The 18,033-nt window shown below is 40.3% G+C and overlaps 1 protein-coding gene and 1 long non-coding RNA gene across 7 annotated transcripts in view; both read left to right on the top strand.

Moving 5' to 3' along the window:
• RUNX1T1 (RUNX1 partner transcriptional co-repressor 1) overlaps positions 1-18,033 on the top strand; it is a 114,495-nt gene that overhangs the window by 2,257 nt on the left and 94,205 nt on the right. The window contains exons 1-2 of one of the 6 annotated variants that reach the window (XM_064391366.1): positions 5,080-5,095; positions 17,729-17,901. The exons of 2 other annotated variants lie outside the window; for them this stretch is intronic. In XM_064391366.1, coding sequence (XP_064247436.1) covers positions 17,814-17,901 — 88 coding nt within the window. In that variant the 5' untranslated portion in view covers positions 5,080-5,095; positions 17,729-17,813. Of the gene's footprint in view, positions 1-5,079; positions 5,096-5,435; positions 5,586-17,728; positions 17,902-18,033 lie in introns of those variants that run through there. 3 more of the 6 variants (XM_064391356.1, XM_064391348.1, XM_064391387.1) reach the window with 3 other exon arrangements.
• On the top strand, positions 5,648-7,470 carry LOC135289733 (uncharacterized). The gene is made up of 2 exons (XR_010352455.1): positions 5,648-5,718; positions 6,860-7,470. It is a non-coding gene; the product is annotated as an uncharacterized LOC135289733 (long non-coding RNA).

Raw genomic sequence — 18,033 nt, 5'->3', positions numbered from 1 at the left:
CCAAATGCTTGGCTGCTGGCGTAGCCCTGGCTAACTAGAAGAATGTCTTGTGAGTCTTGGTATGTACAGCCAAGCGTTTGCTCCAGCAAGCACTCCTGTGCTTAATGTAACGCTGACCCCTTTAACTTTTAACATCGCTTCTCCTAATTAATCTGTTCAGGCCCCAGACTTAAATGGCTGTCCACAGCTGCTGCAAATTGATTTATCCCCTGATGGTGGTCCGAGTTGCTGACCAAAGCAGTATTTTTTTTTCCCCTCCCCATTTTTGGTCTACTAATCTGTTTTGACTTATTTCCTACTTACAGTAATGCTTGCATGCTTTTTGAAGGACTTAGAAAATATCTTCCATTGACATGTAACTAGAAACATAATTATTGTACTTGTAAACACAATATGTTAGGGCTAAGGGTGAGTATAATTTATTTAACTACACCCTTGAAGCCTTACATTTCCGTCTCAATTTCTGCATCCTGACAGATGCAATGGAAAGTTTAAATAAGCAACTTTGTTAACTGCAGTTTGAGGCAAGATGTGAAAGACGTTTTTAGAGTTGAATTCTATTGTCCAGGTTTTCTGTTCCGCTTTTCTGTTAACGGCTTAGTGAATCTGGATAGCCGAGAAGATTGAAACTGGTTTCTAATGGTTGTTAAAGCTGATGCTTGACCTTTTCATGGGAAGTCTGAAAACCTCATTCAGTTTATTCTGGGCTGATTTCCTTAGGAAATTCAATATGATCAGGGAATTTCCTTCAGCTCGGCTGAATGGTAAAAAAGTTACTCCATCTTGTTTATGCATTCTGGTTTTAGCACTAGGTGTTTCTGTGGCTCCCCTTCAATAGGAAGATAATAGGAAAAGACATGAGTATGGCTCATTCATAACTATACAGTCTGTGAAAATATGAAGTTGGCAAAGGCTTTGTTAGGTGTGAGATTCACTGCAGATTTGCTGTAAAGGTTTTCAATTAGGAACTTACGATAACTATGTTTGATAATTGATAACTTTCTTAAGGTCAGTTTCTGAGCATTCAGTATAATTGCTACTATTTTCAATTAATGAGTCATTTTCCTTCGCTGTCATGAGAATCATGCATCAAGTGCACGAAAACACCAAACTCCACCAAAAATCCAACAGACCCCTAAATCCGTTTGTGCCTCTGGCAAGCTGGAGCCAGGCGAGGGGTACAAGAGATGATAGCAGGACTTCTTTCTGTCCTGTGCTTGCAGAGCGGCTGGGTTCTTGAGCCATGAGCATGCTGTAGGGAGACAAGAACCATTCTGTTTGTAATGGAATGCAGACAGCAGTGTTAGGTCACTGCTTCCTGGCAACTGCTGCACAAGTTGTTTTTCTTCAAAGGCTTTGAGCTTTTAAATAGTTTCCAAAATCTTTTTAAGTAAAACACTGCCTTCTACCATTTTTGACCACCTTAACGTTAACTTGTTTCGTGCCTAAATAATGGACCAGTAAAACATCACACGGTATCTCTCATCTGTGTACGCTTAACACTATGTATGCCTGTGTGCACATGGAGTTTTATACTGGGACTATTGTTTTTGGAATAATGGGGGAGAAAAATAGCTCCACCTGGAGTGCTGGTCAGCGGATAGTCAGTTCAGGACATTCTTCCCTGTCAAATCCTGTTTCTCACTTCTCTGAAATGAACTTCAGACGACAGGCGTTGAATGTGAAGCTCGCCTCACTGAGGTACTGTGCAGACTGCAAACTCCTCATTGCCAGACGCTTTGGGTGGAATAGGCATCTGCACTGTTTGCATTGGGGGTGATGGGAGAAAGGGCTTGCAATTGTCATTTTCAACTTTCAAATCCACTTGCCACAGTCCATTACTGTTAAATCTTTAGCTAATTGAATAAGGATATCAGTATGTTGCTATTGCAGGAGCTTCAGACTTTTTACATTGGGGGCTGGAGGAGAAGGTCTTGTTCTTTGTTCTGTAGAAACTTAAGTTGTCATGCAGAGATCAAGAAGACTTAATAGCTGAAATAAAACATGAATTTGGTGTTCTGATGGGGCCATTTCTCCTGGCTTGGCTAAAGAAATGTGAAAAGATAATTGTTTTAATCTGAATACATTAAAAAACCTTGATCCATGTAGTTAGTAACAGCCTGCTCTTTTTCATACAGCCTTTAAAACAACCTATAACATTTAAAAAGTTGAAACTGACACTGAATTTAGTATAAGTAATGAGAGTGTAAATCCTTAAAACATTGTCTTCCAGGTTACATTGTCTTCGTGATGTTTCATATCAGAGATCTAAAACAGTTGGTTTAAAAACTGAACTTTTAAGGCAATGGGTCTTGGTTTCCCACATAGATGTTCCTTTTTAAAGACCTGCTTTTAAAATGCAGTTATCCTGTTCTTACTATAAACTTTATTAGTTTAATATAAGGCAGCACCAATATATCAGGAAGTAGCAGACTGTGTGGTTTTGTGGATAAAGAAAAATGAACAGCAGACATAAAATCAAAGTCTGTTCTATCCTGTTCTTTAAAAGCTTTTTGTTTTGTTTCCTCCCCTCCAAATTTTCATCTGAAAGACGTAGACTTCCATCTTCATTTTTTTTTTTCTGCCATTGATATTAAAGTTTCCAAATGACGTTTAGACAACAGTGGACATTTTATTAAAGTAAACATTAGTTCAGTATAATGGAGGTAATTGTAAGTGATAAGAGCAGAGCAGGTTATCTGTGTGTTGTTTAAACAGAAGGAGCTATTTTGCCCCATTTCCAGTAACCATCTGTAGAGGAGAAGGGTTTGCACCTGTCTGTCCGCACTAATTATAGATTAGGTCCAAAGAAATGAAATTCGAGTAGCCTTTCTCTTAATGAAATCCATGGTGATTTTATTGTAAATGTGTTTTGTGTACAGACGGTGATGGTTTGTCTGTGAGTAAAATAAATTGCTGTATGGCTGTTATGTACTTGTAGTTGTAAAGCAGGATACTGCTGCATTAACAAAGGTCCTGAATAAAAATGCAGTGCTCCATTTAAGTTCTAGGCTTCAGTGATGTCTGTAGCTAGGCTTAATCAAAAAGGTTCACTGTAGGCACAGTTATTTAGGGGTATGTTTCAGAGTAGACTTTTCAGTTATCATCACTTTCATGTCAATGTACTGGCATGTAGGTGGTCCTTTGCCTGAAATATGAGGCAGAAATGGTTTCATGTTAAATATGTACACATATACATGCGGAGTGCGTCAGAAATAGTTTCCTCTGGTTTAACCTATGTTATTAAAAAAAGTGGAAAGAGAGAGAAATGCATTCTGAAGTAAAAGGTCACATGAATTTCTACCACATCTGTTTATAGTAATTATGAACATAATTAACATAAGAATTACAAGTGAGGTAATGACAAGCTGAGCTATGAGATATTATGCCATAATAGTCATATGTTGGAATTCTCACATTATAGCACAGTAGAATTCACATATTCAATGCAAGAAAGAAAATGTTAGATTTTTATCTATTTTAATGCTTCAAAACTTATCTGCCTGGGGCAGATGGACTTTCCGCTTTAGAGGAAGGTAACCCATTATTACAAGAGAGTCAGTTGAAATTAAGATTTCTAGCCTGCAGCTTGGACTTTGAGACAGCTGTGCTTATGGAACGCCACTTCTGTTACACATTTGTATTCTGATTGTATTTATTTTATTAATACACATTGTTTTATTTTTAAACGTGTTTTCACAGCAAACTGCTTACATTAGGAAGGACCCTGGATTAGGGTGTTTTTTTTAGTTTTGTGATTTAAGTAATAAAAGTATGGTCAACATAGACATAAGATGCACATGGTGGCCCTGCAAGATGAGAATCTGGCAGATCCTAAATTAGTTCCTAAATCATGGTATGATTTGTATGTATTTCAAGGAAAAGCTCTGTAACAGAAATACCAAAAAGAGCAGTCTCTAATTTGTGTATAATAGTTTGAAATAACGTATGCAGAAAGAAATCTGTATTACCTTGCAGGTTGAATTAATAAGTCACTTTTCTTTAGAAATGCGTAGAACATGCCATTAAGTTTAGGAGCTAAGGTTTCAAACAAGTTGACTAACTTTTGTAATATGACCTGTCTGATTACCTCTAAATATGGTTGTCACGCAACTGACAACTGGAGGAAGTTGAGGGAGAAGTGGCCCTTCTTCAGGGTAAAAATACTGGCTGAGGAATGCATAGTAAATTTGACATGTAAAAATCAGTTTGCCTTCACTGAAAAAAATCAAGCTCCTGGTTTTGTGATAGGAACATTTGGCCAATTGCTGTCTTTCCAAGGCTAAACATATAGAGTGGTTTATGAAAAATTAAAAAAAAAAATACCTTGTGCTATGTCTCAGTGATACCAAGAGGTTTTCACATTATTGGATTAGTGGAGGATTTGTGACAGACCCCTTTTTTATCTGACATTCATTGCAGTGACACGATTTTCACACACATGCCCTTCCCCCATCTAGGTTCTGGTTTTCACTTTGTATTATGTGTCAAATTCCCTTTATTCCTTTTCTTGTGGAATAAACTGCTATCTTGGACGAGTGATTTTGGAAGGAGTTTTGCAGTGAACAATGCCAGTCTCACTTCAGCATGCTGTCATTGTCCTCCTTCGCGGTGTTCCTCGGCCGACGTGCAATGGAGATGCGTTTCCTAACAAATAAGTGTTGATTCCCGGGGAGAAACATTTTAGAAACTTTAAAACCCGAGCACATAGAGTGCCTGGTGCTGGCATAGCTATCCTGCTGGCTGGCTGTGCTTATGGTAGGCAGGCCAGGACGCTTTGCTGTCTCCCTTTTCCATGCCCCCTGTGCTCTTTGATGAATCCCGACAAAACAGCCCCTCAGTTTTCACAGAACCTGAGTTGTGAAGTGTAGGGACCTACTTCTCCTTATTGCTCATCCTCTGGTGAATGATGCCACCACTTTGCAGCAGCAGTGCTGTTCAGGCTCTAATGCCAACGCTGACAATGAGCAGCCTGGGTTAGGCTTGGCCAGACTGGGAGCGGGTACAGTGTGTGACTGTTCTGGGCCGGCGGCCGCCGTGCTCCGTGCGGGATGCAGGCATGCTCTGTGAGGGGGGAGCCGGGCTGCAGCAGTAGGTATGGCCTGTGAAAGGAGAGCCGGGCTGGGGCAGTCACAGATCGCCTTAGTGGGGGTGGCGGCGACCTCCGGTAGAGGAGCCTTGGGGAGTCAGCGCTGCGCCACCCCTGGCAGGGTCCTTATCCCGGAGAGGTGTTGGGCAACTTCCAGGGCCGGAGCCGGGCCGGCCGCCGGCCGGAGGGCAGGCACACGCAGACCTGGGCACCGCCGCCTTCTCCCCCGGTGGGCGGCGCGGAGGTGGCGCCTCTCCTCGTGCCGGGCGCGGCCTCCCCGGGGACCCCGGGCCGGCTCCAGCCCCGCTCCCGGCCCCGCTGCCTCGCACATCCTCCGGCCGCCATCTGGGCCGCGCTGATACCATAATCGCCCCTCGCCGGCGGGGCCGCGGAGCCGCGATGCTCCGTCCTTGCGCCGCAGATAAGCCGCGAGGCGCGTGAGGCGCACAAAGCTCGGGCCGCGCCGGCGCCTCCTCGTCCCTCCCGCCGCCGGAAGGTAAAATCTCCACCCGCGGGCGGCAGAGGCGGAGAGGCGGGCGGGGGGACACCCCTCGCCGCCTCACGCCGCCCGGCCCGGCCCGGCTCCCTCGGCGCTGCACAAGTCGATAGGCGCGGGGAGAAGTGAAGATGTAACCACTTATTATCTCCCCCTGGAGCGGGCGGGGGATTTACGGGCAGAGATTAGCCGGCGGGGAGACGGGATCTGCCTTTTGTTGTGCTGCCTCCCCCCGCCCCTGGGCAGCTCCGAGGGGAGCGGAGAGGGGCTCGCCTGCCGGGCTGGCCGCGGGGAGGGAGAAGGTGGCCGCAGAACAAAGGTGGTGACTGAGGGACCCCACTTTAAACACAGCCCAGAGAAGCAGAGAGTGCCATGTCTGTGTGTCTGGCGGGACGGGGTGAAGGAGCCCCGGCCTGGGGTGGCAGCCCCGGCCTGTCATGCCCGGCGCCCACCGCTCACTCCTGGGGTAGTTTCAGTGAAGGCTCCTAACTTCCAAAATCCCTGCAGAGGATGACACCGGGCTTCAAGAAAAGTGGCCTCTTTGCTCTTTCTTTTTTGTTGTTTGGGATGGACTTCTGGTAGTGCTTTTTGAGTTCTCTTCCAGATTAAAATGAATTGCATGCTCAGTGCATGCACGCACGCTGGTTTAGCAAACGGCTTCATCAGGGGTCATATCTTAAACCAACATTAAACAATTACCTTTATATTTAAAAGTTTGAAATATTTATACTGCCGTTTCACGTTGTCAAGTGTTTGCACAGATAGATATATAGATATGATCTGGTAACTAAAAGCCTAATTAAAATTTGTTTAAAGCCAGGGGGGCATGTATTCTTGTTGACAGCAGCAGATCGATAGGGTAAGACAATAGAGCCCCATTATTTTACTTCCATTGACTGAACATATTGACATTTCAGGTTTGCGATTGCCTCAGTGAGCATGATGAAACACTGAAATTCATGAACCAACTGTCTGGAGTGGCACATATATTACTGTATGTCATCTCTGCCTTCAGGTTACCTTATCACTGAAGCAGAATGGTAATGGATGGCAGCAGAGTACTTCAGGGGGGTGAGGGCCCTATCAGTTAAGAAGCTGACACATAGCAGGTTTCAGGAGTATCTTTAATTACACTTAGAATTATGTACAAAGGAAGATGGTCCTTGTTACCTGCTGCTGCGCTTCAGAGTTTACAGGCTTAGAAGCAGACGGGATAACAAGGCACTTATGTGTCATTTTTTATATACATGACTTGATACCTTTAACTTTTGCAGGAGCCCAAGGATTTCTGGTTGTGCTGTTTGCATGCTCGCCATCTTCACCAATGGCAGCATCTCAACCCAGTCTTGATGCTCAAGTTCTAGAGCATCTGCTAGACCTTCTTCCAGTCTGAAGACTGCAAAGGAAACAAAGAACAACTTTGAAATAAACAAATGTCCTTTGAATTTCTCTCCCCTCAACATGTTCAAACCTTGGGGAATTCAATGCAGTGAGACTATAGCGGAATGAAACATACATGCATATATGTATATCTCTACACATACATACACACACACATTTTTTCCTTGCTATAAGCACCATAAAAAGCAATGTCTGTGCAGTATGTGCACATGAATGCATAATTGTATATATCAGTTTATATGATTGCATATAAATGCGTATATAAAGAAGACCCCTGTCTGCAGAGCATGCAATGTGTTTATTATTTCAGAGGCTTTCACATCATCTTTAAAATCTAGCTGACTGTAGAATGAAACCCATCAGGGTAACGCAGAGGTAGAGACTGAAATTAATTTAAGGCAGACAAAAAGCAAATACAGAGGAACTGTTACGATTTAACTAATTTTTAAAAGTAAGTGGACTGAAAATATAAAATGTATTTGTGTGCCATCTACTCAGCAATTGTTGCCATCAAGTGGACTGCTGATGCCCTTTAAGATGGTAAAAAGAAAACTAGTCCTTTATACCATTTTCCTGAAAATGTTAGGTTTCTGTTTGATCAGCAGGTGCTGTTGAGATGAAAGCCATGTGTAAATTTTCAGAAGGCCAAAAGTGTCAATTCAGAAAAGGAAAGTGATAAGAGAAAATGCAATCAGTTTTCCTGTTTTCAATTTGTGCAGGATTTGAAGAGCTGTTTTGTTAAACTGCTACATCTGCTCCAATATGAATATTGAACTACTTCCACTAAAAATAACACCCTATAATTTGGAAGCCATTGCAATCTTTTGTTAATGCAAGTGGGTTATTTGAAAAAAAAATCTATTCTGAAAAATCTCCTGCCTAATGTGCATTTTTGTTTATCGGCACTTTTATCTTCAGCAGATAAAATGGCATTATGCAATTAGGACCATATCTATTTGAACTGGAAAAATGACACTGGATAGCTGAATGCCACTATGTTGGTTGAAGGATTTAACTCATATTTTCAAAATAATTTTATTAATAAACTATGATTGTATCTTAAAATGACACGTGGCTGTTTCCCCATTGCAGCAGTACAGCTTTACTTACTGCCGAGGACCTTGAGCAATGTAAAGGATGTTCAGTATATGACACAACATTCTTTGGCTTGTTTCATTCCTGACATACTTGCAAATCTTAAGTTTAGGCTCATCAAGGACATTTTAGTTAATGGGAATTTTAGAGTAACTTTTTCCACGGTGAATGAAATGATGGAATCATATTTGAATGCATATATACAAAAATATTCACGGTTGTGGAGCTGCTGTTCCAAGTCAGTTCTATGACTTGGAAAGCATAGTATTGGTAGAGCATAAATTTTCTATCATAAGCATCTCTGGAGAACATAACACTATTGCTTTTTAATAAAAAAAAAAACACCAACAAAAAAACCCAACAATAACTTAATGGAAAATATGTTTGTTAATTTTATAAATAAGGATCTAAATGAAGAGGGGATAATTTACTGTTACATCTGTGGAATCCTGTGTACGTAACATAAGTGAATGTGCAGAATAGAATGAGAGCTTTTATTGATTTATTTCAACATAGCGAATTACCTGGTTTTAATATTAGAATGGGTTTTAGCTGTTGAATTCTAATCTAGTAGTCAGGAACTAATTTTTTTGGTAGGTGTCTGCATGGGAAAGGGCCTTGCTGATGCTTCTGTTTGGTTTTGCAATTGGATTTGTACACTTTTGACCTTGGGGGGATTTTCCTCAAAGTGATCTACAGATCAGAAATAATTAAAATTCAATAAACTGAAATTTAAATATAGAATGGATTCTGTGTGAGATCCGTGCTTGTGGTAGGTTGTCTAGAAGTCTGTGGCTTGTCTACTTTATAGTTTGTATTCCCCAGCATAACTGTGTGCACACATGTGCATAAATTTATGTTGAATGACAGAGGGATAATTATTTATACAGATTTTATCCAAAACTCTGTGCTCTCCTGAAACATAACAAAAAGCCTCCCTCCCCAGAAGAGTGTTTACATCCCGTGACAGTCACTAGATTCAAATCTTCTCAACATGAAAGTTGTTTCCTTTCCTCCAAACCTTCTTTTCCCCAACAAAGCTAACCCTGTTAAACCTCACCTTCTGTGGGATGTATACATAGTTATAGACATATGTACGAGAAGTAAATATTACAGAAAACATGGCCGATTGGGGCAAAATGTCTGTAGCCTTAAATAGCTGGTGATATCTGCCAGCAGCAGGAGCGGCGCTGGGGCGGCCCTACCTCGGCTGACCCGGGCGTGTGAGAGCCTTGGGGAGCCTGGCGTGCCTGCGTGGGGCTTTCTGCTCGCACATGCTGCCGAGCACACGCTCTGGCGCAGTGTGTGACAGCAGAGACTGCCTACCTGAGGAGCTCTGCAACCAAGGAGCTTTTTACTTTGGTCCTGGGATTTGCTGGTGCTTTGCACAGGGCTTGGGGTGGAGCCCAGCCCCAGAAGAAAGATTATAGCTGCATGCAGGGTGTCCAGATTTTCTTATCTAAATGTTCTGAACACATTCATGGGAGTGTTCTGTTTTCTTAATCTTTGCCAGAAATGCTGCATACAGTTTTGCTGTTCCTGTTGAATAGTTGCCATATTTAACTCCACTGGTTGTGAATGGAAATGTGAATACTTTAATGTTCCCTCTCGTTTTCTGTAACACATTTTGGGATGCCTGGAAAAGGAAGACATCCTAGGTAATCAAATGTATTTCAGAATACACAAAAAGAATCTAATAGAAGTTCTGAAACTTGGGGTTTTTATATGTAGTTTTTGAGCATGTGTGATATGTTGACTTATTTAAGGGATATATTTTTATACTCATATTATTTCTTGAATGTGGTGTCTGTTGAAGTACAGTTGTGTTGCACAGAACTGTATAGCAACAATATTCCTGCATGATCCCATATTGTAACATGCTGATTTGGGATACTCATGGGAAAGCTCATGATTTCTTTAATCATTTTGGAAGGCATTTGATTCATTTTTATGTTTATCAAGACAGGTATACTCTGGTGCTTATAATAAAGTAAATGTGCAAGGTTCATGGAGGATAGATAATAGGTTCTTTTGGAAATTAGGTTGCAGTCTGGAAAGACAGAAGACTCCACCTAGTGGAGTGGAATTAATATGCACATGGTGGCAGGCAGTGGTGTGTAATAAAGTAGGTATCATTTATGGAGAGCCAAGTTGCTACAGAGAGTAAAGCCCAGGAGTTCAGACAAGCATCTGAGGCAATGGTTGTATGACCATTACAAATTGTACCGGGCTGTAGTTACCTTTGGAACTCTAGGAGGCTTATGTGTGTCTGCCATGTTGGATGTTAATATGCAGGTTGCATAAGTAGTAGGAATTACCATTAGCTTTTTTCTTTTGTAGTGTCTTTTATTTGGAGGTCTGCTGTCTACATTTTTTGATTTCTGATGACCCCACAGGTGCCCTGTTTGGTTGTGGCCCAGGTGTCATTTTAAATACCTTGGGAAAAAAACCCAAAGAACTAACAATTCAGCCCCCAAAAAATCACCACTTTCCCCCCACAATTGCTTATTTTTTTGAATGCCTTTTCTGATTTTTTCTTCTTTTACTTTAGTAATGGCAGTATCAGAATGTTAGTTGTGAATGTCGCCATGACAGGTTGTGTAGCATGTTAACTAAAACTGTGTCTGCTTTCTGGGAGTCACAAGATTTAACAAACTCTCTGAAGCATCAGATTATATAGGGTTTTGTGCCTGTGCTTTACTGTCCCATTGGTTTGGTCACATTGTGCTACTGGGATGTAGTAAGAAGAATTTTAAAGCTGGGATGTGAGTAAACATCTATCCTGAGCAGCTCAGATATTGTCTTGAAATCTTCTTGGAAAATGCATCCTAACATTGAATCACACATGCATTAGAGAAGTTCAGGAAGAGAACTCCCCAAGACCAGCTCAGGCTTTGACAGTGAGAGGGTGAGGCTATTGCCAGAAAATGGAATGATTAGGGTGCAACAGAGGAGACAGAATGCTGCAAAGGATATTTGGGAAGAGTGCTCCAAAGGAGCTTCCAGTGAAATCCAGGTGGGGTTTGTTGCCAGAGCCATTAAAGCATAATGGTGCCAGAAAAAGCTGCCAACAAATGTGGGAATAATGGCACCTATGGGTGTGCTGTCAGTGGATGGTACTGCCAGGATGATTTTTTATTTTATTTTAATGGTGACATTGCTAAAAGTATTTAAAGGTAATGTTATAGGAAGTGTTTCAGTGAGTGAAGTCACTGGGTTCCAGGAACCATTAAGCAAAACCTGTTTCATGACTCTACTATTTATTATTTTAAAGCTTGATGGCAAACCACTTAATGCTGGAAAAGCAGGCTGCAACCTGTATTAGAGCATGCTACAGGTGGACAAGGAAACCATCCTATGGAACTGAATAGCCCAAGGTAGTTTCTGAATGTTGTGCACATTTCATGTGCACCATGATAAATTAATGCAACTCCATGGTTCAGCAGAGCTTGTAAACATTGAATTAAATACTGGAGCTCAGATCTTACATGGTACTCCCATACCTAGTTCTCACTGAAGACAGTGTTTCTTTCGTTAAAATGCCAGTTTGAGGAGCTGGACCTTCAGCATTTCTGTGCTCCCATCTCATGTCTGTGATCTTGACAATACTTTTTTAAAGTTGGTTCTCAGACTTAGATCTAGATCTCTTCCTAATAAAATGGGCTAGATCAGGTCTCAGTGTAAAGCAAGGGCATTCTTTTTGAATTGTAAATCACAGACTTCCATATAAAGGAGAGAAAAAGCCTATTCCTTATATAATAATGCTTGCAGATTTCTATTGAGTCCATTGGGCCAGGATTCTCAACTTGTGTATCCCACGATCTGTTTTAAATTGTGTTTAAGCCTGCTCCAGACTTATTCCAGAGAATTTCACAGCTACAGTAAATACCAGCTTCAGTAGTTAGAAGGGGGGAATCAATGTGTAATTTTTCTTCCACATTCTGGAATTTATTGGTCCCACCCTCTTCACCTGGGGAGCTTCTAATGTTAATTTTCTTTTTTTTTGTTTGTTTGTTCATTTGTTTTTAAGTCCAGGCCTAAATTTCACTACCTCTTACAGAGCTATTAATGGACACGATTGTTTTTATTATTCCATAGCTTCTCTGGGAAGAGAAGGATGGGCAGGACCTCAGTGACATTGCCAGAGCAAGTCATCAGTGGCCATGTCTGCCCCTTAGGAGGTCACAGGAAACAGGTGGCTTTGTTAATTGTCCTCACTCCCAACTCTTGTCCTTCCTGGAGGGAATTTAGAAGTGGTCAGGAAGTGTCAGGCCTACTGTGTCCCCCCAGGTTCACTACTTCAGGCATTCATAATAATTTGAGGTATGTGCCAAGCAAGGGAGACTGTCTGGGAATCCTTACTGAGCTTTTTAAGCTGAGTGGCTACCTGAGAGGGCAGAATGCTGTTGCTGCAGAGTATGTTTGGGATTGCAGCTGGAATCCAGCAGAATAACAAAGAATTATATTAAAAAAAAAAAGTATTTCCCTATCATATACTGTTTTCCTTCTTTCAAGATATTAATAAAAAGTCCTAGGTAAGCAAACTGCAGAAATTCAAGAGGTGCATTAAATATTTCTGGAAACTATGATCCACTTTTATCTGGTGAGTCGAGGATGGAGAATCTCACTGTATTTTCTGCTTAGGCCAGTTTTAATTGTCTTTGTTGCAACTGCACCATCAGTAGTCATGGATCTCTAAATGGCACTGAGTCCTGTGCTTTGGAAAATCAGTTAGGGTCTTGCTACTTTATATGAGCTTCTTTTTAACAGCTTGCTTGATTTTTTTTTAGCAGTGAGGGTGCACAGCATTGCTGAGTATCTCACTGCAAATGTAGCACCCAGTGCTGTAAGCCAGATTTTGAATTACCGGTGATGTTTCTATAAAGTGTCTTTTGGAAATTATTCACTGATGTAGGAAGTGGTGTGAGTTAAGTAATAAATATACTAGTTGTTTATTTGCCATATGCATTTGGGGTGAAAACTCTGAGCTTCTGTTCAGGTGTACTCTTGATATTATTGAGACTACTTGACTAAATAAGGTGGGCTGCAGGATTATGTAGTTGGTGAATCACGCTGGTTTCTGAATCACTCTTAGAAAATACCAGCCTGAAATGCTAGTAGATAATGAACACATTGTGCTTGGACTGGTACATTATTTAAAGAATAGCATTTTAAAGTAGAATATTTTGTAAAATGTTAGTTTAAGAACCATTTTGCAATTTACTTCCATCAAACCCATTGTACCAGGAAAAATACCTCCTTCAGAAGGGAAAAGGTGTCAGTATTGTGGAAGAATATCTGATTTTTATCCAGCTATTTGCTATTTAAGCTCCCTTCTTTTCAGTGCAAGGAGATCAGCTGACAACAGCAGCAACCAAATCATGTTTGCAGCTGGGCAATTACAGTAGACCCTAAGATCTGCAACTGTCAACCATGAACGCAGATGCCTTCAAAGTTCTGTTTTTCTTCCGTGTGGAAGTCGTTGGCATGGAACAGATGCCTTCATTTTGGAGAAACCAACTGCTGGATATAATTGGTTCTCTCTTGTCTTGTCCTCTAGGGACAGTCTCTCGCAGATGAAATTAGATGAGAGGAAAAAAAAAAACAGACACAGGCACACACACTCGCACATGACATGAAGCAGGAGTTTTCAGGATCCCTCTCTGTTTTGTCACGTGGAACTGTTTTCAGCTGGAAGATTTCCTTCCATTTTTAGCACTCTACACACACACACATGATGATGATGCTATATGAAAAACATACAAATGAAAATAGGTATCTGGCCAAAGTTTATTGTTAATCTAGGCATGCTTTTTTAGAAATAAGCATATCCATCCCATATTACTTTTTTGTTAAATGTTGACTTCTGCGATATCTATTAGGGCTGCAGTCTCAGAAATTTAAAGTTGAGTCTCAAGACACAAGATGCTTTTAAAATTGCTTTGTTGCACTGCTGGAATCAAAGCTTTTTTATCAAATGATTTGGTAGTTGTTAACACGAGAGGAAGAAACCAAGTAGCAGACTTCAAAATTCACCTAGCATTACAGGCATTCAATTAAGAAAGCATCTTTACAGGTTCTTCAGCAGAGTTTGATGGACACCTGTGATGTCCTATGTCTGGGAGCCTTGAGGTAGGATACTGAAGTGACTGTGTCCTCTTACTGCAGGCACCGAAAATGAAATGATGGCAAATGGACTTGGAGGCTATAGCACAGAGGGAGATTCTGCTTACCCTGTGCCTGTCAAATGGTTTCTGTCATTCCCTCTCTGCCTTGGTGTAACAGCTACCAAATCATTGTGGTTTATGTTACTTAATTATGCTATTAAATATATACCAACTTTAGGTTACCTTAATAAGCTCAGTTGTGAAGTGTGACAGTCAGGCAGTGCTGTGTATTCTTGGGTAGACTGGGTACATCCAGGAGGTGCGTGCAGTAGGGGTCGGGGGCTGCCAGGAAATAAAACTGCCACTGCTGGTACCCAAGACCCTGGAAGCCTCATATCTGAATGCCTTTTCTTTCTTAAGTTTTATTTCCGAGTACAGGTTGGGGTTTTTGGTTTTGCTTGTGGTTATTTTTATTTTAAGATATATTGCAGTTTGAGGTATCAGTCCCTATTTTACATGATGCATTTACTACTACTGTAATAGTAATGTCACCAGCAGTGAAAACTGACTTTTCACCAAGGAGTAGCTTGGTCCTGCCTTGGTAGAGTTGGTAGAAGGCAGTTTAGACACTTGATGTAGCTGGATAGCTGCCCTGCTCTGTGCTCCTTTGTTTCCTGCTAACCCCCGGGGGCTGTGTGGGTGGAGGGACTTCCAGCAGTGAGGAGGAAGCCTCAGGTAAACTTGTTTTTGAACTGATGACTCTTCAGCTTTTATAGAGAGAGATTCTTTGCTGAACATCTCCAGTTCTGATTCACAAAACTTCAGTGTGACAGTGTGCTTGCTCTTAGCATTATGTTTTTGAAGAACCGCATATTAAAGGGAAAATTTAACTGGGGAAGTGCTTAGGTGATGAAGGGATTTCTGGCAGTAACTAGGAAGTGCAATAATGGTTCATTTCATTTGAGGTTGATCCTGATATTTGTAGTCTTTACATCCTATTAATTCCTTGAAAGATAAGCTGATACAAGCATGATTTGCCAGGGCCAATGGCTCTTCTAAAAGTCTTGGCTCGGGTTATATCCCCCTTCTCTACACATATAAGATAAAAGCACTGTGAATATGAGGTTAACTGAATTCAAATAGAAGACTCTCTAGAGTTATTGCATTCCTTAGAAAATAAATACATTTCTCATATGGTTGAGATTGATCAAAAAAGTGTTCTGTATGCCAGTGATTACATTCCCATCTGTGATTAAGGTTTTCTGTCTGCATCTGGTTTTCACATTATATTTCTGTAACAAGAATCCTTTATATGGCAGAGTTCACTCTCTGTATTTTCTATTAGCTGCAGCTTGAACTACTGCACGGATCGCAGATTTACACATGTGGTTTTCATTACTTCATACCATTGAGAAAAAGTAATATTTGTTTGGGAAAGTATGTTTTTCAAAATTTCCATGGTAATACAACATGTTGATCCTTTTTTATAACACTCATGTAAGACTACAAATTGTTTGAGGCATTCTGCTTTCACTGAAGTTCAGACATTAGACAGTTTTGCATGTACATTCGAACAACAGCAGCAGTTTACAATTCAGGAAGCAAAAAACATTTAAAGAAGGAGATTAGTGTAGAATGGGTACAGCAAAATGCATCCATCATTTTGGAAAATGTAGCAAACAGAAAAAATGAACATGGGCCCGAAACAAAGGAAGAGTAGCAAATGGAAGTGATGTCTTCATTGTAAAGTGGATGACAGATTTTTTTTTTAAATAAGAACTTTTTTACAGTAAGATGTTTAGAATCATTTACCAGCTATGGAAAATGAGTATGCTATTCGGCACAAATACTGAATTTTTATATATTACATAGTTTAATATATTTGACCATAATTGTTTCTAGTGGCCAAATTAGAAAAGGTTAGCAAAACATGAATATATCTTTACAAATGTATAACTCTGAATCCAAAATATGATGTATTCCACTATAATACAGTATTTCAGCCAGATTGTGCTATTGTCACTTGGTAGAAAACTTAATGTTTAAACAATCTCAGTGAAATTAATAGGGCCACTTGGTCAGTGGAGAATTTTTCAGTTTTGGTAGGGTTTATGGTTTTATGACCATAAAAATCAGATCAAACAATAACAATAATTCCGAGAATGCTGTATGCATTTATGGAAATTTAAAGTGTTATGCAAAAGTCTGGGCAATTGAAAAGTACACAATTCATGCTAGGGGCACAACTGAAAGGTAAATTTATTGCCTATGTGAGAACATTGTGACAACTATAGAATTACATACAAAATAAAAATAATTTTATTAAAGTAGTTTATTGTACCCAAGTTGTGAAGTCCTAACCACATTTTGGAGGTTATTTTCCAAATGCCAGAGGCAGTTGTGTCACTTTGAGAGCTCCACAGTTGTCAAATTCCGGGTAGAGTCCTTGCCACTTGTTTTCAATGAAATCAGTGGAATTTTGGCTTCTCTTAGGACTGGGGAAATGCCCGACCACGACTGCTGGAAAGAAGGAGAGGACTTTGGTGACTTCCTTTGTTCTGTAACCTTAATTTTAACTTGGGAAGGTTTGTTTTGCTTTGAGAAGGGTGCTTGTTTGTGGGAAAGATTGCAATTTCTAGCACAAACACAAATGTGATCTTTTGCAAATGCCCTTACGCAATGAATTTTTTTGCAGAAAGATCTAGTGCAGGAGAGGGTTGGGGCTGGATTCTGGGTTAGGTGCATGAGCTGTGGCCGGATCCTTGTGCATGCTTAACTTGATGTCCCAAAATACTTGAACAGTCATTGCAGATTGAAGCATGTACGTAACTGTGTGTGCTTGGCTCTGAAAACACTTTCTGTCTTGACATAATTATGAACCCCTGAAAAGCATATTAATGCCTTGGAAAAACTGACAACACTGTGATACAGACTTATGCAAATGGCAGAGTATTTGTGTAACCCAAATAAACAGGTTTTTTAGGTGTTGGAGTGGGAGAGGAATTGCCTTTTCGATTGTGGGAAGATGATTTGTAAATATATCAATAGCTTTTTGATCTGCCTTTCTTTAAATGTGTTTGCTGTTAAAACTTACAAATCCAATTTAGTATTAGTGATGTGTAAATTGGAAGATCTCTATTTTTAGTAAACATTTTGATTTAATAAATGGTTCTCTAGAGCTTCTGTTGAACCAGGTAAAGTATGTAATATTTTATATTATGTGAATGTATTTAAACCCAAGCATTTTTACAGAATTAACTAAAGGGTAGAATACAGGCTGCCCTTAATTTGTTTCCTTCTATATGTCAGCTGTTCTAACTGAGCAACTGAGCAAATTATGAAACTACCTTTGTTGAAGAATTAATACAGTTTTAAAGTACTACCTTTTATTAGCTAAGAAAATGTGGTTACTTGGTTTAGAATAATGTTTCTGTCTTACCTTTTTATTTAAGACTACTGTTGTGTAAATGAAGGGGTGTGGTGCTTCAAACTGGCTGTGATATATGCTTTTTTTTTTTTTTCATTTGTTGTTGTCAATAGAAAAGATTGATCTCTGGGCTGGTGAACATAATATCTGTCCCAGTCAGAAAAGGAAAGAGGAAATTAGCAGAGCGATTGGTGGAGAATGATATCTGTCAAAAGAAACACTTGGAGAGCACTGAGTTTAGTGATAGGTGACTGCCGGAAAAAAGGGAACTTTGAATTTTGTCAAGGTAAGGAACAGAAAAACATTTGATTTTATAATGTGAATACCTTTTAGAAGTTATTCGTGTGTATATAATGACTGTACCTTGCCTTGTAAACTGTAATTAAAAAAGAAATCTTTCCCTTTAGCTCCAAATAGT

The sequence above is a fragment of the Passer domesticus genome, chromosome 1 (assembly GCF_036417665.1).
Source record: "Passer domesticus isolate bPasDom1 chromosome 1, bPasDom1.hap1, whole genome shotgun sequence".
Classification (NCBI taxonomy): Eukaryota; Metazoa; Chordata; class Aves; order Passeriformes; family Passeridae; genus Passer; species Passer domesticus.
This window is presented reverse-complemented; position numbering and strand designations above follow the sequence as displayed.